Source organism: Petaurus breviceps, unplaced genomic scaffold (genome assembly GCF_028583685.1).
Source record: "Petaurus breviceps papuanus isolate PSGF00001 unplaced genomic scaffold, PetGlider_PUasm1.0 90925, whole genome shotgun sequence".
NCBI classification, from domain to species: Eukaryota; Metazoa; Chordata; class Mammalia; order Diprotodontia; family Petauridae; genus Petaurus; species Petaurus breviceps.
The window spans coordinates 26,512,291-26,537,764 of NW_027187380.1; the positions used below are offsets into that span (position 1 = coordinate 26,512,291).

Below are 25,474 nucleotides of genomic sequence, written 5' to 3' on the forward strand. Positions count from 1 at the left end.
ACCTTCAGAAAGAGAGAACTGATGAACTGAGTGCCAATTAAAGAATAATTTTTTCATTTTATTTTTCCTTGCTTTTTAAAAAAATGGCTAATATGGAAATGTTTTGTATGATTTAACAGGTATAATGGATATCATACTGCTTTTCCTCAAAATGAATGGGGGAGGTGTTGGGGGGAAGGAAGAGAATTTGGAATCCGAAATTTAAAATAAAAAATAATTTTAAAAAATAAAATGACTCTGCCAGTAGAATCACCAGATTGGGGTTGGAAAGGACCTTAGAACACATGTAATCTCTCCTATAAGATGCAGCTATGGTGCCCTCTACATATTTGACAAGTGTTCATTGAGAATTGAGGGGTCCAGATCCTTCTTGAAGCCCTCTTGTGACAGAACTTAAGTATATTCTCAGGGATCTCATTCCATTTTGTCTGAGTAACTAGTATTTCCTAATATGAAGCTAAAATCTATTTCTACATGCGCCGCCCAGTTCTCTGTGTTCTGCCATCTGGGGCTAAGCATTAGAAGTATGAAGTGTTCATCCATATGACAGCCCTTCAGTCACATTCACACTATAGAATATCATTGTACTCAAGTAGTCAAGTCAGTAAACATCTATTAGCTTAGTGTGTGCTAGGTACTATTGCTAATGTGGGAATACAAGGCAAAGCAAAGGATAGTCCCTGCTCTCAGGGAGCTTACAGTCTAATGGGAGAGAACAAACAAGATACATGCAGGATAAATTGGAGATAATAGAGGGAAGACGTTTGGTTTAAGGGATTTAGGAAAGGACTTCCTGTAGAAGATAGGATTTTAGTTGAGACCTCAAGGAACCCTGGGTGAAGACAAAGAAGGAAAGTATTCCAAGCACAGTAGAGAGCCAGTGGAAATGCTTGGGGTACAGAGATTGAATGTCTTGAACAACAGGAGGCCAGTGTTACCAGATCATGGCAGATATTTCAGATGGGTGAGTGTAAGGTATAAGAAGACTGAAGGTAGGGCAGGGGTGGTGGTGATCATAAATTCCGAACACCAAATGGAGAATTTGGCATTTGATCTTGGAGGTAATTGGGAACTACTGGAGTTTATTGAGTAAGGGAGTGACATGTACAGAACTGTACTTTATTTTTAAAAGTTGTATAGATGGTTTTTTATTTTGGCATCACCTTCATTTCTAAGCTTATCTCTCCCCTTAACCCTTTTCAGAGAGCCATCCCTTGTAACAAAGAATAAAATAGTTTCCTACCTCTGCTAAGAGAGGCTGGTGTATCTTCTCTCTGTGGTACAGTGGTTAGAGAGCTGGACCAGGAGTCAGGAAGACTTATGTTCAAATATACTTCAGATACTTAGCTTTGTGACTAATCAAGTCAATAAACATATTAACTGCCTACTATACTATGTGTTAGGCACTAGGAATATCAAAAAAGAGGCAGAAGACAATCTCTTAACTCAAAGAGCTAACAGTTTAATAGGGGAGACAATAAGCAAAAATAATAAATAAAATAATATCGAAATTAAATACAAATATATAAATAAAAATAATAAATAAAATAATATAAAGCAATCTATATTAATAATAAATAGGAAATAACCCGAGGGGAGCACTGCAATTAAGAGGGATTAGGGAAAGCTTCCTGTAGAAGGTAGGAATTTAGTTAGAACTTAAAAGAATAGAGAAATCAGTGGTTGGAGAACAGGAAGGCAAGCATTCCAGGTATGACCCTGGGCAAGTCACTTAACCACTGTTTGCCTCAGTTTCCTCAAACGTAAACTAGAGATAATAAAAGCACCTTCCCCACAAGGTTGTTGTGAGGAAAGAAATGAGATTGTAAATACTCTTAGTACAATGCTTGGCTCATATAGATGGTATATAAATGCTCATAACCTTATCCTCCTTTCACTTTCTTTTAGGAACATCCTTGATTATTGGCATTCAGTATTATATTTTTATTTTTATTTACATTATTAGATTATAGTTATTTGATATCTATATCTATGTCTGTATATATAGTTTTCTATAGAAAAATTCCTAAAACTACCTTTATTATGCAGTAATCTACCTGTTTTTAATATAGCTGTAGAACGAGGGATGTGATAAATTCTGTAAGAGAAGTACATGATATTATGAGAATCTAGAGGAAAGACCACGTTTTGTTGGTGAATCAGTGGGTGTGTTTGACCTGGACTTTGAAGCATTGGTACAAAATCAATGAGGATAGATGTGGGTGAAGGACATTTCTAGTGAAGAGAACACTAAGATAAGAGGATGTGAAAATATAATTCGTGGAGTATGTATTGGTGGTATGATAAGATAAAATGAAGATATAATATAACCTTTGTGCTGTTCACATTTGAAATATGAAGGTGAAAATTCAAGGAAGAGGTACCCACCCCTTACTCTGGCTCTCATCCTTGGAATATGGGCTGTCTAGAGAAAGCTTCTCCCACTAAGCTGTTCCACCTCTGTCCTTACCGCCTTCAACTGCATCCTTGTAAAAACAATGAACATGATCCCATATAACCTAGTATCCTTCAGATAGGCAATCACCACTTTAGTCTAAGGGCAGGGAAATCTTGGGTTGTACTTTTGTCCAATTTTGGGGCATTTATACAAAATATGAAAAAAAATTTATCAATAAGATTGTCTTTCATTTGCTCAGAGCCCCCAGCTAGGTTAGAATCCTAGCATTTTAAACAGATGGCTTAGGCCGCTATCTCTCTATAATACCAATGCCAGTCACTTTCTTTCTAAACACCACTATGTTGCCAAATATCAAAATACATAGATTAAAAGAAGTTATGACCAATCATAATTTTATATCTGGGGCAAGCCACCTATAAAATACTAATTAAAATAGTAGAGGGGGCAGCTAGGTGGCACAGTGAATAGAGCACTGGCCCTGGAATCAGGAGGACCTGAGTTCAAATCTGGCCTCAGACATTTAACACAAAAACTAGCTGTGTAAACTTGGACAAGTCACTTAATCCCAACTGCCCTCCAATAAAAGCAAAAATATATATATATATATATATATATATATATATATATATATATATATGTAATTAACTTTAAAAGAGCCACAAAACTATGAATTAATCATCTATCCTATCAGACAGAAAGTGTGGTGGGGAATGAGTTAAAGGGGTCAAAAGCCCATCATCTACAGGAATTCTCAGTCAGGGGAAAAGTTCCCAACTGATCAGACATGCCCATATTATAGTCACAGTTGTACTACCTTTTAGTGTACAAAAATACCACAAATACTGCCATGATGGAGCCTGTTTGCTCTCAGTACCAGTCATGACTGGCCTTGCCATCCCTTTTCATTCTCTCTGTATATATAATACTGGTCTCCTTTACTTTTCTCTCCCTTGAAATGCATGCATGGTATTCTTTTTCCAGTCCAATATTTCTGAGCATATCTCGTTTGAGGGTCCCATAGTATCTCATAAGATGGAGAGAAAAATGCTAACTTTTTGAGACTACATTTCCCAGAAACTCTTAGAATCTTGTTTCTCTGTCTGCAGAGAAATCAATCTCCCCAAAACCTGGCTACAAGAGGTTGAGGTTATATTGGCCTTAGATTTCAGACTGAAGAGTTTCCATTTCACTATAGGGAGCCATGAAATGTTTTGAGCAGTTTTGTGAGGATCTAAGCTGCATTTTATGAAGATGTGTCTGGCAGCAGTCTCTCTGATAGAGTGGAGTAGGGAAAGCCTGGAAATGGGAAAAAGCCAATTAGGAAGCTATTTTAATAGTGTAGGCCAGAGCTAATGAATGTCTTAATTTAAGGTGGCAACAGTAGATAGGGCAAAGCAGGGAAGGATGGAGGAGAAATTATATGAATAGAAGAGATAAGACCTGGTAGCTGATTAGTGGGTGAAAAGAGGGGGTAAATTTAATTAAGCCTGACAATATACTAAATGCTTTAAAAATATTATCTCTTTTAATCTTCACAACAACCTTTTGAGCTTGTTGGTACGAGGTGCTATTATTATCTCCATTTTGCAGTTGAGGAAACTGAGGTAGACAGGTTGCTCTGGGTCTTAAGTCCATTAAGTATCAGACTAGATTTGAACTCATGTCTTCCTTACTTCAGGCCCAGTGCTCTATCCATCCATAGCTGCCTCTGGGGGGCAAGAGTGGGAAAAATCAAAGTTTGACTATAAAAGTTTTGAGACTGAGCGACTTCCTGAGGGAAGCTGAGAAAATTTAGTTAGGGTAGTTTGGGATAAATTGGGTTAAATTGGAGATGACAATAGATATCCAAATGAAAATGTCCAGAATCTTTGGAATTGCATCATTAATTTTATTGTCCCAATGTCATATAGATGATGCTCGGTCATATGTGGGTCACTCATACAATAAATTTAGGTAGCATTATGGTTAAAGAGTTGGACTTCAAGTGTGAAAGTTGTGAGTTCAAATCCTTCCTCACTCAATAGCTATGTGACCCTGGGCAAGTCATTTAACCTCTCTCAACCACAGTTTCCTCATCTGTAAAATGGAGATAATAATAGGAATTTCCTTCCAAGGTTTTTGTGAGGATCAAATGAGATTATTACAGGTAAAGCATTTTAGCAAACCCTAAAAGTGCTAGCTATTATTATTATTTTTTTAAATGCTTTATTAACTTCTGATTTACATCATTCATTTCCGCCAGATTTTGAGTTACAAATTTTCTCCCCGTTTTTCCCCTACCCACCACCCCCAAAATAGCAGTCCCACAGGGTATAACCTTCTCCAATCTGCTCTCTCCCATATTTTTTTCCCATACCCTTTTCGACTTTTCCAGTGGATCTCTATGCCTCAGTGCCTGTATTTCTTATTTCTCAATTACATGCAATAGTATATATATTTGAATATTTGATTTTAAAACTTTGAATTCCAGATTTCCTCCCTTCCTTCCTTGTCACCCACCCTTACTGGGAAGATAAGCAGTTCAGTATAGGTTGTACATGTGTAGCTAATGCAAAACATTAACGTAGTAGATGTATTGTAAAAGACTGACTATATTTCCCTCCCTCCTATCCCACCTCCCACTTGTTCTGTTCTCTACTTTGATCCCGTCCCTTTTCAAAAGTGGGTGCTTCCAACTTCCCTCCTCGCCAGCCTGCTCTCCCTTCCATCATCCCCCCTCTCATCCCCTTTTACCCCTACTCTCCTGGAGGGTGAGATACCCTATTTAGTGTGTATTTCATTCCCTCCTCAATTCAAATTTAGTGGGAATAAGGTTGACCCATTCCCTTTTGCCTTCCTATTCTTCCCCTCCATTGTAACCATTTTCCCTTGCCTCTTCTGTATGAGATAGTTTACCCCAATCTGTCTCTCCCCGTCTCCTCTCATTATATTCCTCTCTCACCTCTTAATTTCACCTTTTAAGTATCATCCCTTCCTATTAAATTGGTCCTATGCCCTCTATCTATGTATACCTGTAAACATATATACACACATTAGAAATATACATATTTCTAATCCCTTCAACTACTGAGAAAAGTTTCATAAGTTACAATTATTGTTTTTCCATGTAGGAATGTTAATAGTTCAACTTTGATAAGTTCCTTTTGATTTCTTTTCCCTGTTTACCTTCTCATGCTTCTCTTGCTTCTTGTATCTGAATGTCAAATTTTCTATTCAACTCTGGTTTTTTCAGCAAGAATGCTTGAAAGTCCTGTATTCCACTGAATGACCATATTTTCCCCTGAAACATGATACTCAATTTTGATGGGTAGGTGATTCTTGGTTTTAATCCCAGCTCCTTTGACCTGCAGAATATCATATTCCAAGCCCTTTGGTCCCTCAGTGTAGAAGCTGCCAGATCCTGAGTTATCCTGATTGTGTTTCCACAAAATTCAAATTGTTTCTTCCTGGCTGCTTGTAATATTCTCTCCTTAATCTGGGAATTCCGGAATCTGGCTATAATATTCCTAGGAGTTTTCTTTTTGGGATCTTTTTAAGGAGTGATTGGTGGATTCTTTCAAACTATATTTTGCCCTCTGGTATTAAAACATCAGGACAGTTTTCTTTGAGAACTTCCTGGAGGATGATTTCTAGGTTCTTACTTTGGTCATGGCTTTCAGGTAGTCCAATAATTTTTAAATTATCTCTTCTGGATCTATTTTCCAGGTCAGTGGTTTTTCCCATGAGATATTTCACATTGCCTTCTATTCTTTCATTTGTTTGGATCTGTTTAACAGCATCTTGATTTCTCATAGTCATTAGCTTCCATTTGCTCCAATCTAATTCTGAAGCAATGATTCTCCTCATTGAGCCTTTGAGATTCTTTTTCCTTCTGGCAAATTTGGCTTTTTAAGTCATTCTTCTCCTTATTGCCTTTTTTAGCCTCTTTTGCCATTTGAGTCAGTCTGTTTTTTAAGGTATTATATTCCTCAGTCATGCTGTTGACTCTCATTTTATAATTTTCTTGCATTGTTCTCATTTCTCTTCCCAATTTTTCCTCCACTTCTCTTATCTGCTTCTTAAGGTCCTCTATAGCCTGTAACCAGCTTGTATTTTCCTTTGAAGCTTTTGGTGCAGTTCTGACTTCACTGCTTTCTTCCTCTTACATGCTTTGCTCCTTTTTGTCCCCAAAATAGGAGTGTAATGTTGGAATCTTGCATCCGCTTTGTTTCCTTTGCCTGGTCATGTTGCCCCTCAGTCACTTGACCCCTGCCTGGGCTTTTTGCCACAGTAGGACTCTGCCACCAGACAGGGGGGCTTTTGTCCCAAACGCTGGGGTTTTCTCAGCTGCCGGAGGTATTAGTTGGGTGCCCCCTCTGAGGCCTCCACATGCTCTGGCAAGCTGGACACACACCCCAGGACCTCCACCCTAGACTGCAATCCAGATCCAAGCAGGTTAAAGCAAGAGCGATTACCCTTCAGACTGGTGCTTGGTCCCCCTACACTCTGCAGGTCAGGAGCTGAAGCTGCCACGTGGTGCTGGCTGGCTCTCAGAGGCTTCTTGCCCCAGGGGCCAAAAGCCATGCACTCCTACTTACTGGGTCCCAAAGTCCAGACTGCACTGACCTCTCACTTTGTCCTTCGCATCTATGTGTTTATAAATCTGGAAATGGCCACAGCTGCTGCTGATCTGGAGTCCCTCTGGCCGCTGTTGGTCAGGTCCGCCTTGGGGCTAAAGCCTTGGTGGGGTGGCTGGGCTCAGCTCCCAGAGCACTTCGGTGGCCGATTCCTGCCAACCTGCCGGGCTGTCCTCAGCGGGAGGTTAGCTTCTCTATGTCATTTTGTGGGTTCTGCAGCTCCAATGTTTGTTTAGAGTCCCCTTTTTACATGGATTGGAGAGGGTGGAAGCTGGAGCCACGGGAAGGTCCTACTTCTACTCCGCCATCTTGGCTCCCTCTAGCTGTTATTATTGCATAATCGAGTTTGAGGCACTGTGCTTTGTTGCTAAAGATAAGGCCTTGTGGACAGAATAAGTGATGACATAGACCATTAGAGCTTTTGCTTTCAACGACCTGACATATGTTTTCTAGGAGGAGAGAGTAATTGGGGTTTTGGATTTCTGTCTTTTCTTTAGATTGAATTTGTATATTGAACCAATGGATGGAGACAGGATGGATTATAAGAAATAGAAGAAACGGTTACAAAGAAAAAAATGAAGAAATATCCCCATTAAAGAGGTTGTACAGTAGCCTTACTGCTCCTGAGTTAGAAAATAGCCACTGAACACTAGCCATCCCTACTGACCACAATCTTGGCCTGCACACTTTAGAACTAATCATTCACGTAAAAGAGTGCAACTTCTTAATTATTGCTCTCCTCTACTCTCTGGCAGCTGAATGATTAACTTCTCAGGATGGAGCTTCCTAAAGGGGGAGAGGAGTAAAGGAAAAGATGACAGCCATAAAGGCCCTGCTGCCTCTCTCATTTGCTAAGGATGAGCTCCCCTTTGCTTTTAGTCACTGACTCCATCCCTGTGTCTAGGGGATGTGATTTAGTTGGTCTGTCAATTTCAGATTGACATTATTAAATTAAGACTGGTGGGTCTTTTGTTCCTTGGCCAGTCTGTATTGCATACTTCCTGCAAGCTGCCAGAATTATCAATAATGTCAGAACTGTCATTGAAGAAAATCTATTTGATTACTATTTGGAATAGTAGTCAAGTAAAAGGCTGAATTTAATTTAGAAGCCTACTCAGGAAAAAGACATAGAAGTGTGCCTTGGTGGCTAGTACATTTCTGAACACAACTCATTTCCCACAGTATTTACAGCATGTAGGAAACAAACAGTCATGAGGGTCATAACCAGTCAGTCATTGACCTTGGGGCTATTTGTGATTCCCATAGTTTCAGGGGAGGGGAGACAGAGACTTTCTAATCTGCTAGTCTGTCCTTGGCCTTGGGAGTCTGAGATAGGGAGATCTCAGCTTGTCTTTTTGGTTGGCCTCACATAAAAACTGGGATATAGGAAGGCAAAATAAAGGAATTAGATGTGACTGTTCATTTAACAGTGACAAGGAGGCTTATTCTAAAATGGCATCACTCCTGTCATAAAGGGGAAAATAATGCCAGGCCACCCCCACCCCACCCTTTTTTATTTCCACTGCAGTGCCCTAAGATGAAGGTTTTCCTTGCCTACTTATGTGAATTGAATTTGCTTCTTCTGAATGCTATTGCCCATGCATGCATGCATTCTTCTGTTACTTCTTCTGAAAAGGAAATACAACAGGTTCTCAAGCCCTCCTGTATTTTTGTGACTTCTTTTTTCTTATAAACTTGACAAACATCAATAAACACAAGTATTTCTATGTGGAAAGAGCAGAAAAAATAGGATTGCTTAGGAATCTGTGGAATCTTTGTTATACACAATTCATTTATATATGTTTTATATATATATATATATATATATATATACACACACACACAGAGAATATTCCATAATAATAGTGAACATTTTTATATACCACTTTTAAGTTTGCAAAATACTTATTTTGTACAAGTATTCTCTCATTTTGTCATAACAACAACACTGGTAGGGGCAGGGGTGGTGACTTGTCCAGGGTCACATATCTAGTGGCAACTAGTTGGCTCAGTGGAGAGAGTGCTGGGCCTGGAGTCAGGAAAACCTAAATTCAAATCTGGGCTCAGACTATTACTGTCTGTACAACACTGGGAAGTCACTTAACCTCTGTCTGCCTAAAACTACTGGAGAAGGAAATGGCAAATCACTCCAGTATCTTTGTCAAGAAAACCCAGTATAGGGTCAAGAAGAATTGGACAGGACTGAACGACTGAAAAACTTCTACGTAGTGTCTGAGGTCAAATTTGAACTTAAGACTTCCTAATTTCAGGAACAACATTCTTATCTACTGTGCCACCTACCTGCCCAAAGTAGTTTTGGTTGTATTTTTCTTCCTCTGAACTTTCTACTGTTCTCTTCATTTTTAAGTGTTTCATTGATGTTCCCTCTCTCTTTCCCTCCCTCCCTCCTTCCTTCCTTCTTTCCTTCCTTCCTTCCATCAGTAGCATTAATCCCCCTTTTGGGGCTTTTCTTTCAGTCTTCTTGATTACAGATATTTAAAAAATGTTTTATTGAAGTTTTTTGTCTTTACGTTGAAATTATTTCTGAAACTACCCTTCTGTCCATCCCTCAACTCATGCCCCCAAATTGAACTCTCCTTTATAAAAAAAAAATTGTCAAAGTTTACATGGTCTTGGACAAGAACCTGAAGGCCATAAGGGCATTGAATACATTTTTCTCACTGTTGCCCATTGAAGATGAGAAAGAAAAATTGATTTGGAAAGTGAACGGTTGGTTAAGAAGGTATTGTCTGAGAACGGGTTTAGGATTTGGATTTGGAATTCTGTACTGTTGCTTCAAATATAGGCATGACAAATGCATGGACAGAGATGGAACATACTTTTACCAAATGTTGCTAAGAATGTATTTGTTGGGGGAGAGACAGAATGGGGTAAACTATCTCATATAGAAGAGGCAAGGAAAAATAGTTACAATGGAGGGGAAGGACAGGAAGGCAAAAAGGCAAAACCTGATTCTCATTGAATTTGGCTCAGGGAGGGAATGACATACACACTAAATAGAGTATCTCATCCTACAAGAGAGTAGGGGGAAAGGGGATGAAAGGGGAGATGATATGCTTGGAAGTTCAAACCTTTGTTTCATCACTTATTTCAGATTTCACTCACAAAAGGATGACACTATGGTTTCAAGCCTAGGTGTTTGGGAAACCAGTTGTGTCCTCAACCCAAATAGGCAGATTTGGAAAAGGAGTGTGTTTTGGTAGAAAGATAGTGAATTCTTTTTTGAACATGTTGAGTTTAAGATGCCTATGGGACATACAGCTTAAAATGTCTGATAGGCAAAATGTTTTGTATTTGGACATTGCCAGTGTGAGAATTTATTTTATTTGACTACATGTTTATAACAGTGATTTTGTTTTTCTTGCTTTTTCAACAGGGGTTAAGGGTGGGGAAGAAAGGTACAAAGGAGAAAAGGCAGGTATTTGTTTGAAAATAAAGCAAAACTTAATTTAAAAAGCCCCTGAATGTCCAGTAGATGGTTGGTGATGTGAGATTGGAGCTTGGGAGAGATTGTAGGACTTGGATGTATAGATCTGGGATTCCTTTGCATAGAGAAGATAACTGAGAAAATATAAGATCATGGGCTTTGGGATTGAATGGTACACTAAAAATCATATAGTCTGACCTCTATGTGTTATATAGCAAAAAAAAAAAAAAAAAAAAGAGCCCCAGAGAGATTGACTTGTCTAAAGTCACAGATGTGCTTCCATGTGACACTGTCATTGTTACTTTGACAAGGGGATTACAAGCCACACTGTGCCTACCACTACTATACCCTAAAACAGAATTCATCTGCCTCCAGTCCTCAGTCCTCATGGGTTGTATACAGAGGTGAGTTCAAGGATGTGTGACCAACTTTCTAGAAACATTTGAGTTCCTCCTTTCAGGACTGTTGATTAGTATCAAATAAGAGAACAAAGGGAAAACACTTTGCCAACCTTAAAGTGCTATTGAAGTACTGACTGTCATTATGTTAGCCATGTGACCCTGGATAAATTATTTAACCTCTCTCTCAGTTCCCTCAGCTGCAAGGTGAGAATAATAATAGCTCCTCGCTCAGCGAGCTGGTGTGTTAGGATCAAATGAGATAATATTTGTAAAATGTGTTTAGCACAGTGATTGGCACATAGTAGGTACTTTATAAATGCTTTTTTCCCCCCTGGCTAGATGTTGATGAAAAGCAGTGGAATTAACTTCTCTATTTCTTTTTTCTTTGCAGTACAAGATAGGACAACTATACATGATCAGCAAACATAGCCATGAGCAGAGTGACCGCGGTGAAGGGGTAGAGGTTGTCCAGAATGAGCCCTTTGAAGACCCTAACCATGGCAATGGGCAGTTCACAGAGAAGCGGGTTTATCTCAACAGGTGAGTCCCAGCCGCTGTTTTCCCTCCTTTTGAGATTTCTTGATCAAATATGAATATTTTTCTTTTCTTTTTTTTAAGCTGTCTGTATTTCTTTTTTTACAATTAATTAATGTTTAGTTTTCAGCATTCACTTTTATAAGATTTTGAATTCTAAATTTTTTCCCTACCTCCCTTCCCAAGACAGTATGCAATCTGATATGGGCTATAAAATGTGAATATTTTTCAAGGAGCACCTCACATATAACCTGCTCTGGTCTAATTCAACTAGAGATACTGATTCTTAATATGACTCATTTTCTGGGTTAAAGTGATGGCCATCTTTTACTTGACTTATCAGCATATATTACAGAAACTTCTAAACTTTTATTTTACTTTGGAAGTTTCAAAGGATTGCCTTTTCTTGTTTCATGTTTCACTAGCCCTGCTGTCAACTTCCTGTTTTTCCAGTATTGGTTCTGGATACTGTTTGGCCACTAGCCACACTCCTTAATTCTCCTACCTCATCTCCCCTCCCCATCCCACAATGAAAATGACATTAAGATTAAATCCTGTCTTAAATGTCACAGAACTTCTTTTTGTTCTTTCAATCAAATGATAACATTAATAAGGAAAGAAAATAGTTGGGCCTCCAATTGTTTTTCCCCTGGGATTTTAATTTTAATTTTTTGTTATTCTAAGCTTGACAAACATCAAACATGAACATTTACACTTAAAAAGTACAGAAAAAGAATAGTGTATGAAACAACAGATCTCTATCATAAGCTTTTTTCAAAAACTATATAATAAATTCAACAAATTAATTTAAAAACTGTTCAGCTTTTTTGGACTTCCTTTCTTTTTGGTGCATTTTCCAAAAAATACTCCTTTTTTTTTATTACCATCATCATTTTCTCCCACAAAAAAAAAATAAAAAGCTCTCCCTTCCAACAAATAACTATAATCAAACAAAACAAACCCACACATTGGCAATGTCAAACATATCTTTTTTACATTTAGAGTATTACATCTCTCTGAAGAGGTAGCAAACATCCTTGAGCATTGGGAATCATCAGGTATTGTGATTGTTCATTACATCGATCAGAATTCTCAAGTCTTTCCATTTTTTTTCTTGTCAGCATTGTGATTGTACAAATTGTTTCCTTGGTTCTGCTCACTTCATTTTGCATCAGTTCATACAAGTCTTCTCAGGTTTTTCTGAAATTGCCCCTTTGGTTGTTTCTTACAGTGCAATAAACTTCCATTACATATTTTGCTCAACCATTCCCCAGTTGATGGGCACATCCTGTAATATACTTTGCTGTAGCCAAAAAAAATGTTCTTCTCAATAAAGTTATCTCCTTTGAATGATTTATACTATGCTTTCTTATATCTAGGTCAAGTATCCAGTTGGTAGTTATTGTGGCATGTGGTATGAGATGTAGATATGTTTCCTTTCTCCCAAATTGCTTTCTAATTTTACTGGCATTTTTTGTCAGCTAGAAAGTTCTAACTCTAAATTGTATATATCATTGGGTTTATAGAACACTAAACTATTATATCTGCTCACTTCTGGGTGGTTTTTTTTTTTTAAAAGCAATTGGGGTTAAGTAACTTGCTCAAGGTTACAAGGCCAGTTATTTCTGGGTGTGGTGCTGAGTATCTGAGCCCGGATTTGATCCAGGTCATCCCGACACTGGAGCCGGTGCACCCACCTGGCTGCCCCTAAGCAATTGGGGTTAAGTAACTTGCTCAAGGTTACACGGCTAGGTGTTTCTGGGTGGGTGCTAAGTGTCTGAGCCCAAGATTCGATCTCCAGGTCTTCTCAACACTGGAGCCGGTGCTTTTACTCGCTGTGCTACCTGGCCGCCCCTCACTTCTGGGTTTTCTGTGCCTGATTTCTTCCATTAATTAATCTTTCTGGTTTTTTTTATTAACCAGTATCAAATTTTAACCAGTAACCAGTATCAAATAGTTTTGATTGTTATTTTTTTTGATAGAATTGAAGAATGAGTACTGCTAGTCTCCCTTGCTTTCCAGTATTTTCCTACATTGTTTCCTTTGCTGTTGAACATTTATTCTTTCAAGTGAATCTCTTTTTCTTTTTTTTTTCTTTTTGTTTTTGTCTAGTTCTTTGAGGTGAGCCTTTGGTAGTTAGACTGGCATGGCACTGAATCTATATATTAAGTTACATAGTGTTGTAATTTTTATTATATTGAATGTAGTGACCAGGTTTCCAAGTATACTACAAAAAAACTACTTAGAACTGGTTAATAAAATAGAGTTTTGTTACTAGAAACATTAGATTCATAGAATGCAAAAGTATGAATGCAGCTAGATAAATCCAAAGTCCCCAGCTCCTGGATTAAGAAATCACTATTTGTCAAAATAATTATTAGGAAAATTGGAATGGAAAGCAGTCTGGCAGAATTAGGTACAGACCAACAACCCCAGACACAATATACATATACAAAGATAAATGCCTAATAGATACATGAGTTTGACATAATCAAATTAGAGGAGCAAGGAAGAAATGATCTTTCATATTTATGGATGGAGGAAAAGTTCACAGAAGACAGAAAAGATTGAAGAAGATAGAATCAACAATTTTGATTGTATAAAATTTGAGAAGTTTTGAACAAACAGCACCAATGAATTTAAAATTGGAAGTTAAAAGAGGCAACTAGGAAAAAAAATCTTTACAGCAAATTTTTCTGATAAAGATTTGATGTCCTAGGTAAACGGGGAACAGATTGAAGCAAAAAGAATGATAGACATTTCCTAATAAATAGGCAATAGGTTGTTTTCAAAAGAATAAATCTAAGTTATCAATAGCCATATGAAAAATGGTTCCAAATCATTAATAATTTGGGAAATGCAAATTAAAGCAACTATGAAGTTCTGCTTAATGACTGTCAGAGAGACAAAGATAAAAAAAAAAAGAAAAGGAATGGAAAATGACAATTGTTAGAGGGATTGAGGGAAAACAGATACACTATTGTAGTGTTAGGGGAGCTGTGAATTGGTCCAGCCATTTTGAAAAACAAATCAGAGCTATATCCATAAAGTCAATGAGATTTTTCTGTACCATCAGCGACCCTAGTTTATTGTCCTCATATAATGAACAGCCTGTAGACCATTGATTTCTGGCGACAAAATAATTATCTTAAAGCCTTGATTATCCATGTTTCTTAGATGCCAAAATGATACATCCTTCCTCTTATAGACCAGACCTGCCTCAGGCTGGTCTGCTGCTTCCGGTTTGTTGTCTGAATGTAATGAGACACTTATAGATCATCTAAGAGTTAACAAAATGAGCTTTATTTAGGTGTAGCAGAGAAGAGACATTCTGCAAGGACATGATGGATTTGTTTATGTGCATCTTCCCTCCTTTGTTGGCCATGATGGTCAGAAGCCAGAATGGAGGAGTCTCTCCAAAAAGTTTTGCTGTGAATTTTTGGGTATTGGTTTTCCACAAAATTCCTTCCTTAACACTTCAGTTGCTTTCCCAAACTAAGGCCCTCCTATTTGGCCCACACTGTTGTGAATAAAAGTTGGAAAATGCCCAAAGGCTGATTCATTGAGTGTAGTGACCAAGTAAGTATAAGTGCCAAGGGAATAGTCAGATGTTTCAAAAAGAATTAGTTCTCAAACTACTCACTTGCCTTAATCAGCAGACCTTCTCCTATCCACTACTGCTCATTCCCCATTGGTTAGTAAATTTCCACCCCTTCCTACTCTCCCAATTCCTGTGATACTGAATCTCCAACTGAATTTCTTTCACTGCAGAAAGGATTGGGTCCTGTTAACAAGGTTTCCATGAACTCTCTCAGGATCTGTCCTTTAACTGGAGAAACTGTGTTCTGATTAAACTAAGCTCTTCTCATTTGCCCAGGGATGTAATACTAGGGAATTCCTGCATCAAATGAGATTGAGCCAACTCAGTTATTAATAGCTGTGAATTCCCAGGATTTGGAGCCAGTTCAACAACCAACCAGCTGTTGCTTTGCAATGGTAGCTGAGTTGTGGGCTGGGCCCTGGAGGATGTTTCCCTAAAATAATTAGTTCTTCACTCTCCTGCTTTGGCATCCCCAATTCTGAGGGGTAGAATGGAAGGAAGGACAGATATGAGATAGGTGTTCTCTCTGGAGCAAAGAGTGCTGAAGAAGACACAGGAAGACAGGCATTCATCTTTTTTTTTTCTTTTGTAGATGATTCTACTTTCTTTTCCTTGGTATTCCATTAGGGAAGATACTGTACTCATTAAGAATGGAGAAGGCTTAGGAAGAAAAGCCTCTGTTCAGTCCTAGGAGAAAAATGGTTTTTAAGATGCTATCTTACCCTCCCCTATGATATCTAATGGACTGTGAGATTGTAAAATGAGCCTATCCCACATCGTAGATAAAGAAACTCTGAGGCACAGAGAACAGTGTAATTATTTTTGTGCATGTTCAAATATGCAAAAGAAAATCTTTATGGGATCTTTCACTATATGAGGTATTTGGCATACATGGAAGAGCACAAATTGACCTATGCCCTCAAAGAACTCCTGTTATAGTAGGAAAGGCATCACATGCACATAGGTTTAATGAAATTATAAATTGTCTGCCATTGACCAAATATGAAAATGACTTTTTTTTTTAAGCAATTGGGGTTAAGTAACTTGCTCAAGGTTACCCGGCCAGTTATTTTTGGGTGTGGTGCTAAGTATCTGAGCCCGGATTCGATCCCCAAGTCATCCTGATGCTGGGGCTGGTGCTCTTACTCGCTGAGCCACCTGGCCACCCCGAAAATGACTTCTATAGTCATGTGGAGGCTAGCTAGGTGGTATAGTAGATAGAGTTGTCCAGGGGTGGGGAACCTGTGGCCTTAAGGACACATATAGCCCTCTAAGTCCTCAAGTGCAGTCCTTTGACTGAATCTAAAATTCACAGAACAAATCCCCTTCATAAAAGGATTTATTCTGTAAAACTTGGACTCAGTCAAAAGGCTACATCCAAGGACATAGAAGGCCATATATGACCTTGAGGCCGCAGGTTCTGCATCCCCTAGTATAGGGCCTGCAATCAAGAAGACTCATCTTCCTGAGTTCAGATCTGACTTTGTACACTTACTAGCTTATGTGACCTTGGTCTAGTCACTTAACTCAGCTTCCTTAAGTTATCAGAACTATTTAGGTGATGAAATGGATAGAGCGCTAGACTTGGTATCTGGAAGACCTAAGTTCAAATTTGACCTCACACACTTGCTAGCTGTGTGAGCCTGAGCAAGTAACTTAACCTCTTTCTGCCTCAGTTTCCTTAACTCTAAAATTGAGATAATAGTACCTACCTCCAGGGTTGTTAAATAACACTTATGAAAGTACTTAGCACAGTGCCTAGCACATAATAAATAAATGCTTTCTTCCTTCTATGTTCATAGAGCACTTTAAAGTTTTTACAGCCCCTTTATCTATTTTAATGTTGACAATACCCCTATGAGGTAGGTGCTGTTATTATTGCCTCCTTTTTACAAATGAGGAAACTGAGGCTCAGATGTTAAGTGACTTGCCCAGGACCACTGGATAGTAAATGTCTGAGACAGGATTGGAGTTTAAGTCATATTGATTCCAAGACCAACACTCTATATGTTTTATCACCCAGCTCCTTATTCACTGTGCCATGATGCCTGTCTCAAGATTAGATATTATTAGGCTTTTTTTTTGGTGTCATGGACCCCTTTTGCAGTGTGGTGAAGCCTGTAGACCCCTTAAACCCCTTTTAAAAGTTACGCTTTTAAATGGATTAAAAAAAGGCAGAGAATCACCATGGAAATTGATTGTATTGAAATAGTTATCAATATTTAAAAATAAAAACAAGTTCACAAAGCCCAGAGAAGAACCCTTTTTCTAAATAATGACTGTTACACAAAATCAGATGGGAGCAATATTTTTAATTTTGTCCCTTTTTGCAACAACTCTTTGTGTACCATCTTCCTAGTCCCTTCCTACTGGAGTGTTTTGGGGACAGAATCTGGTCTGGGGTTAGGGTGGAGGTCTAGCTGGCATGGAGGTTGGAATTGGAGAAAAGATGGAATCTATTTCAGGGTTTGTTTTTCAGTCATGAAGTGTCATGTTCTTCATCAACACGGATGCTAGATTAATTAGCCTGTCCTGGCAGGTGCCCGTCCAGTGAGAGTTGCCAACTTCTAACTATGATGCTTCTCTAATATCTGATTTGATCCATGTGGAGAGAGCAACATATCTCCCACTAGTCCCAAACACCACACTGTGTAGTTGCTGTGTAAGGAAAGAATGTTCCATCTTTTCCGTCATTAAGTGTAAATGGCCCTTTTCTGCATGACATAGGAACCCTTGAAAGGTCCTTAGGGTTTGAGGATGTGAGATTGTGTAAGTTCCTTAATGTGACTATGTTGTTGGCATTAAATGAGAAACTTTAGCTAAAATCTCCACTGTTTACTTCCCAAGCTGAGGAACTGGCTCTCTGACTTACCCTGTATTTCATGGTGGCCTACACAGGCCAATGAGAAAACCCAGTTAAGATCAATGTCATTATCCCAAGCACTTGAGAAGTTTCTGGTTAGAGAGAGAACAGATGCCAAGACAAAGTGGCAAAGTAGGATTGCAAACTTCTTCCACAGTTGTGAAATTTAGATCTAGTAGAGACCATTAAGTTCATCTTCTTCATTTTACAGCTGAGGAAACTCAGGCACACAGAGTTGACTTTAGCAGGCCTCAGATACAAACTGAGTAACTGTAGCTGAATGTCTCATTCATACACTCCCCCCACACTTCATTTTTGTCATTAAGCTTTGGAGCATAGCATATATGGCCCTGTGGGGTTTGTACTATTCAGGTGAAATATACTAGCCTCAAAAGTAGTTTATGATTTACTGGAACTGAGTGAGAGGCAAATGTGGAAAATGAGGAATGGAGTAACAGTGTGCGGTGAGGAAGAAGAAATGACTGACTTGGAACCTCAGGTGCATGATGATGTCAATATCTATACCCACTCTTATGGGTTCTGCCATCATCTTTTATTGTTTACAGTTATGTTTTGTGTGTGTGTGTGTGTGTGTGTGTGTTTGTATATATATGCATATAAGTCTAGGGAGGTATTTTGGAGATGTTTGTTATCCCTTCTTTTTTTCTTTCTTTTTTTTTAACTCTTGTTTTTTGTCTTTATTAATGTTTGTTTACTTTTAGTTTACAAGATTCAGTTCCACAGTCCCTTGAGTTTCAAATTTTCTCCCCCTTCCTCTGCTCCCCCCACCCCATGGTGGCATGCAATCAAGTATAGGATTTGCAAATACTTTGACATTAGACATTAGTCAGGTTATAAAGAAGGATTGTAACCTATGGAATGAACAATGGGAAAGAGGAAACAAAACCAAACAAGAAAAAGAAAGAGAGCAGGTAGGTTGCTTCAATCTGCATTCTAACTGTTCTTTCTAGTTCTTTCTCTGAATGTAGACATCATGAGTCTTTTGGAGTTGTCTTATAACCTTGCATTACTGAAAAGAGTCCAGTCCATCAAAGGTGGTCATCACACATATGTTGTGTCTGTAATTGTGTGCAAATTTCTCCTGGTTCTGCTCTTTCTTTTTGTCTTTAAACATATTTCTACATTAGTCGTGTTGGAAAGAAGAATCAGAACCAAAGGGAAAAACCACAAGAAAGAAAAAAAAAACAAACAAAAGAAAGAGAGAAAATAGTATGCTTTGATTTGCATTCAGACTCCATAGTTCTTTCTCCAGATATGGATAGTATTGTACGTCTTGAGGCTTTGAGAATGTGTTATCTTCAATCTGTTCTAAATACCCTTCTTTTTGGGGTGTATATACGAGGATAGTTGACCTATATTCCTTTTCTCTTCCTAATATCTCTCCTAAGTCTAGCCCGGAGAAAAGATGAGTTAGGTAAAATCTAAGTAGTCCAAGTATTCCTAAATGATTGTTTGGTAAGTTAGTGAAGAGTTCCACTCAAGTTCAAATTTCTTTACCTAAACATGCAATAGTTTAGAGGACATGTGACCAGAGTCTGGGCCTGTCTCTTCTATCTGCTGTCCTTGTTGCCAAGCTGTTTGAGCTAAGAGCAAAATTATTCCTATTACTCATTTTCTCCCATGGTAGCCTCTGTTTACTGATCTTGGGTTATTTAGAAGTTGAATCAGTTCTTAATAAACACTGGAGTCCTATTACAGAAATCAATTGATATAATAACTTCTTATTTGTATGCGGTTTTTCAAAGGATTTGCATATTTATTGTTTACTTACAGAATATATGGGAACTAGCCTGCTCTTTCCTTTCATGGTCATCGGTCTACTGTCTGGTGAACTCTCCATTGAAAGGCTAGAAAAATGGTCGACATATTTCATGTGGACAGATTTTCCCCCAAAGAATACCATAGATGTTTTAGGTCCAAAATAGGCCTCAAAGATCATGTAGTCCAGTTCTTTCATTTTACAGGTACAGAAACTGAACCTAAAAGAAAAGATAGATATAGACAGAGCATTTATTAAGCTCATTTTTACTCAATACTGGAAATACAGATACAAGCAGAAAGATAATTCCTACCCTCAAAGAGCTTACATTCTAATAGGGGAAGACAACACATAGGAGAAGGGAAAGGAAAAGGGGACAGCTCAGGCACAGGTTCAAATGGAGGTTCCAGGCAAGAATTTACCAATGGGAGTAGGGGACTTCAAGGGATTTGCCAAAGATCCCACAACTATTTAGTGAAAGCAGGACATAAAGAAAGGTCTTCAGATCTCTCCTAATCTGGTGCTTTTTTCTTATAAATCAACCTCTCTTTTAAAGTTTGTTGTTCAACTCTCTGGAAGTAGTAGAAGACAAATCTTTTTTCCCTCATAACCAAAAGGGAATCCTTACGTGTCTATACCCAACAAATGGTCTTAGAACCTCCAGATGAAGACCTCTAAGGAGGCAGATCCCACCATCTCCCAAAAGAACCCATTTCACTTTTGAATAACTCAGTTACTTGTTAAATACTTTTTAGCAAGTATTTCTTAACATCAGACCTAAATTGGTGTCTATATCTTTCGCACCTTCTTCCTGATTCTCCTCTCCGGGGTCCAGCAAAGCAATCTTCCACATGATACCCTCTCCAGTACTTGAGAACAGATAGCTCTCACGGCACCTGTACTTCTGTCTTCTTCCAGGCTAAACATCCCAGTTCCTTCAACTGATCCTCATGGAACATGAACTCTAGGTATTTCATCGTCCTGGTAATCCACCTGTGGACACTCTCTAGCTTAACAATGTTGTTGTTTACTCATTTGTTAATCTTGTCTGACACTTGGTGACCCCATTCGGGGATTTCTTGGCCAAGATACTGGATTGGTTTGCCTTTTCCTTCTCCAGCTTATTTTACAGATGAAGAACTGAAGCAAACAGGGTTAAGTGACTTGCCCAGGGTCACATGGCTAGTAAATGTTAAGTGTCTGAGGCCCGATTTGAACTCAGGTCCTTCTGACTCCAGGGTCGGTGCTCTATTAACTGCACCACCTAGCCACCCCAGAAAGATAAGTCTTGCTGATTCTAGGCCCAGTGCCCTATCCACGGTGCCACCTAGCTGCCCCTATGTAACCCTGGGCAGGTCATGTAACCACTGTCTGCCTCCATTGCCTTGTCTATAAAATGAGGATAATAATAGTACCTACCTGCCAGATTTATTGTGAAGATCAAATGAGATAATGTATCTATAGCATTTTACAGACCTAAAAATACTGCATAATGCTAGCTTTTACCTTTTTAAAGTAAGGTATTTTCAGAAACAGGAATGTCTACCTATTAATATAATTTGTTTCATTTTTCTGTCATCAGGATTTTCTTAGAAGCCTATCTGCTTTGCTATCTTCAACAGTATCATAATTGTTGATTGATAACTGAGTTACTTTTTAGCTCAGTGGATCTTAGAATGTAGTCCAGGCAACCCTGGAGGATCCATGAAACTCCTTCATATGGGTCTGCAAGGTCAAAACTATTTTAATATTCTTAAGATGTTTTAATTTTTAACATGGTAATATTGATAGTTATTACCCACATAAACAAAGGGTACCCTCATTAGTTTTTAAAGAGTATAAAGAGTTTTAAACTCAGACCAAAGAGTTTTAAACTATTGTTCTAACTATGTAAAGTGGGGGGGGGGTTGTACATAATTTCCTCTCATCACTTGACAATAGCTGAATAGTAGGTTTAAAACTGTTCCTCTCCCTTCTATAAGTTAAGTGATTGAGTTAAGGCTTTCTGTTAACAGGACTGTTATTAAATACTGCCTTGTCCTTTGAGAATGGACACCTCCTCAAAGATAGAAAGATCCAATATACCCCAAAATGCTTATAGTGGCATTTTTAGTAGTACCAAAGAATTAGAAACAAAGCAGGAGTCTGTTAGTTGAAGAATGATAAAGCAAATTTTGGTGTGAATTGATGGATATGGTGAATACAGGAAGACTTGGGAAGACTCATTTAAACTGATGGGCAGTAGAAAGAGTGCCAGGCCTGAAGTCTGGCAGATCTGAGTTCAAATGTGGCCTTAGACACTTACTAGCTGTGTGACCCTGGGCAAGTCACTTAACCCTGTTTACCATAGGTTCCTCATCTGTAAAATGAGCTTGAGAGAGAAATGGCAAAATCACTTCAGTATCTTTGCCAAGAAGACCCCAAATGGAGTCACGAAGAGTTAGACTTGACTGAACAACAACGATAACAATGACTAAACAACAATAAATATAAACTGATGTAAATGAAATAAGCAGTACCAAAAAAACAACATACACAATGACTGCAACAATGTAAAGACCAACAAAAAGAAAAAAATTAAAATGAATCCCCTGTAATTATAATGAACAATCTTGGTCCCAAAGTCAAGCCTAGTCAGCAAGTATCTATTAAGCACCTACTGTATGCCAGACCTTGTGCTAAGCACTAGGGACACAAAGAAAGCCAAAGAGACCCTGCCCTCAAGGACTTCAAAATCTGATTGGGGTTGGGGATGGGGAGGTGGCTACATGCAAACAGCTAGGTATAAATAGGATATCTATAGCATTAATTGGAGATGATTAGAGAGAAGGCACTAATATTAAATAGGACCAGGAAAAGTTTCTTGTTTAAGGTAGAATTTTAGGAGGGATTTGATGGAAACCAAGAGACAATGGTGAGGAAGGGAAAAGAATTACAGTCATGGGTATAGTCAGTAGAAGTTTAGTAATGGGAGATAGAATGTCTTGCGCTAGGAAGAGCAAGGAGGACAGAGTCACTAGATTGAATGGTACATGGGGTGGGGTGAGTAAAGTGTAAGAAGCCTGGAAAAAACAGAAAGAGTCCTTTAAAAGCCCTTCATAAAAAACGATGATATGGAAATGTTGAGTTTGAGGTGCCTATGGGACATCCATTTTGGGTGTGACTGTAACTCAGCAGAGAGAATAAGGCTGGATATATAGATGTGGGATTCATTTGTATAAAGATGATCATTGAATCCATAGGAGTTGAGGAAGTAAGCAAGTGAGATAGTATGAAATGAAAAACTGAAGGGAAGCCAGGAAGAATCTGTGGCAACACTTGCCATGACGTGGATGAAGAACCAACAAAGGAGACTGAGAAGGGGTGTTTAGACAGGAAGGAGGAGAAATGAGAGAGAAGAGAGATGTCACCAAAACCTGGAAAGGAGAGAGGACCCAAAATGGGTTGCTTAGTGATAGAAAGGAGTAAAAGATTATAAGCTCATGGTGGATAGCCTCTATTTCCCTTGAAAATAGGGTATGAGACCTTCTGCTAAGAAGGCACTTCAAGGAACCCAGATTTTATATTCCCTCTCCTGGCATGGATCACAACCCTGAAACTTGAGTTGTGTTTTTTCATGAATTCTGTGACTGAAGAATTTACAACTCTATGGATAGCCTGGCTGACGGATGAACCTCTCCCTCCAAATTTAGGCTGGTCTTGAGATGACATACATTAAGTCAGTGGGCCTGGAGTCAAAGCCTTTGTAGCTTGGTAGGATCTCTCACAGCTTTTACTCAGAAATCCAAGGTCATTTCCATACCACACTGAAGAAAAGAACTTTAATGTACGAATAGTTAAAGTGACTGCATTTATACTGCAATTTTATGGCTACAAAGTACTATAATTTTTTATTTGATATCTATACATACTACTAAGATATACATACACATATAAATATACATATATAATGTATGCTAATTTAGGGATATGTAGTACAAATATAATCTCATTTTATGGAAGACAAAACTGAGACAAGGTTCAGGTTGCTCATCTGATGAAGCGTAAAACCATAATTCTAAACTAATAATAGTAACAGCTATTATTTATATAGTATTAAAGTTTTCAAATGGTTTTAATAATAAAAATTAGCATTTATATAAAGCTTATTACTATGTGCTAGGAATTTTGCCTGTGCTTTACAAATGATATCTCATTTCATCTTCAAAACAACTCTGAGAGATAGATACTATTATTATCCCCATTTTATACATGAGGAATCTGAGGCAAACAGATTTAAGTGCCTTGCCCAGGGTCACAAAGCTAGTAAGGGTCAGATTTGAATTCTGACCCTGCTCAAATGTGTTGCCTATCTGCTTATATATATATATATATATATATATACTCATTTGATCCTCACAAGTACTTTGGGAAGTAGGTTCTATTATAATAAAATTAAATAATGATATTATTGTAATCATAATAGTTTAGCAAATCCTTGATTCCTGTTCCCATTTTACAGATGAGGGAACTGAGGCCAAGAGAGAGTAATTGATTTGCCTAGAGCCATCTAGTTGAAGAATGTCTGAGGCAGAATTAGAACTCAGATCTTTCCAACCTTTGAGTCCTATGATGTCGCTTCTGCGCTACGAAATTTTCTAGCTCCAAAGCTGGTGTTTGTTCCACTGTGCCACCTTTCCTCTCCTTTTATGGAGAAATAGGAGACATTATTTCATATACTAGGAGAGTGGAATATATTTCATACTAAATGGAGAATCTGAGTGGCAGAGATGACTCCTTAGAATTGTAGAACACATGACAGCTGAGATCATGAAAGTGACAGCAACCGTGGGAACTAATTAAGTTTCTTTTTCCTTTTTAGACAGTGATAAGTTTTTGATGTAGCGAGAAAAAACATTTACTTTCTCAGGGGAATTAGATGCAAATGATGACTCTCTAAGGGGAATTGGATGCCTAGGAAGAAGCTTATTAGGAAGTTTAAAAATTTACAGCAGGCTTAGCATAGAATATGTTGCAAATTCCTTAGGACCAGGTCTTGTAAATAACTTATAACAGGATGGTTTTCTTCCCAAACTCACTAGAACAGAGTCAAATAAAGTCTTATTGTCAATCTCAGCTACATGAATCCCTCTCATATGGTCTAAAGCCATTAATTAATGACAGTGAAAAAGCCATTAATTCTAGTGGAAAATTGACTGTACATTAGTTGAACGCAACAGCTACAATACTCTAGAGTCTTGTCCATTTCCAAAAAGGATAAGATTCAGTTCAATTCAAGATTTTCCTTGTTCAGGAAAATGCTAGTCTTTTATGAATAACTATTCCAATGCTTCCAACAGAGGACTAGGAGTCAGAAGTTCTCTTGTTGAGAGCACTGGCTTCCTCAGCTTCATCTTTTCTAAAATTGGGACTATTTGGATTACCTACCTCAACGTTGTTGTGATGAGAATGCTCTCTAAGTCATAAGTCTTGTAGAGACAAATGTGAGTTGTTTTAATGAGAAATGGGACTACGCCAAGAGATTTTTTCAAATGTTTCAAAAAAGGAATGAAATTTGCTGCTTTGTAAGAGTCCTGAGACTTCTGGGAAAGGTGGTATGCCCAAGATACTAAGGAATGCTACAGAAGACAGTGTGGTGCAACAGAAAGGCCATTGTATTTGGAATCTGAAGACTTGGGTTTCAATCCTGGCTTTGCCCTTTCCTCCCTATGTGCCTTTGGGTAAGCTACTTTATTTCTCTGGACCATGTTCCTTCCTTCCTTCTGTCCTTCCTTCCTTCCTTCCTTCCTTCCTTCCTTCCTTCCTTCCTTCC

General features: G+C 38.3%; 2 protein-coding genes and 1 long non-coding RNA gene across 4 annotated transcripts in view; 2 read left to right on the top strand and 1 right to left on the bottom strand.

Moving 5' to 3' along the window:
* The window catches only part of PITPNC1 (phosphatidylinositol transfer protein cytoplasmic 1), a 432,818-nt gene that overhangs the window by 182,748 nt on the left and 224,596 nt on the right, over positions 1-25,474 (top strand). For both annotated transcript variants that reach the window (XM_069076613.1, XM_069076614.1), the window contains exon 2: positions 11,276-11,424. In XM_069076613.1, coding sequence (XP_068932714.1) covers positions 11,358-11,424 — 67 coding nt within the window. In that variant the 5' untranslated portion in view covers positions 11,276-11,357. The remainder of the gene's footprint in view (positions 1-11,275; positions 11,425-25,474) is intronic.
* LOC138152623 (uncharacterized) overlaps positions 1-25,474 on the bottom strand; it is a 634,969-nt gene that overhangs the window by 29,939 nt on the left and 579,556 nt on the right. The gene's annotated exons all lie outside the window — the stretch shown is intronic.
* Positions 22,697-25,474, top strand: part of NOL11 (nucleolar protein 11) — a 276,383-nt gene continuing 273,605 nt past the window's right edge. Inside the window, exon 1 of the mRNA XM_069076611.1 lies at positions 22,697-22,700. The gene's annotated coding sequence lies outside the window, so the exon portion shown is untranslated. The remainder of the gene's footprint in view (positions 22,701-25,474) is intronic.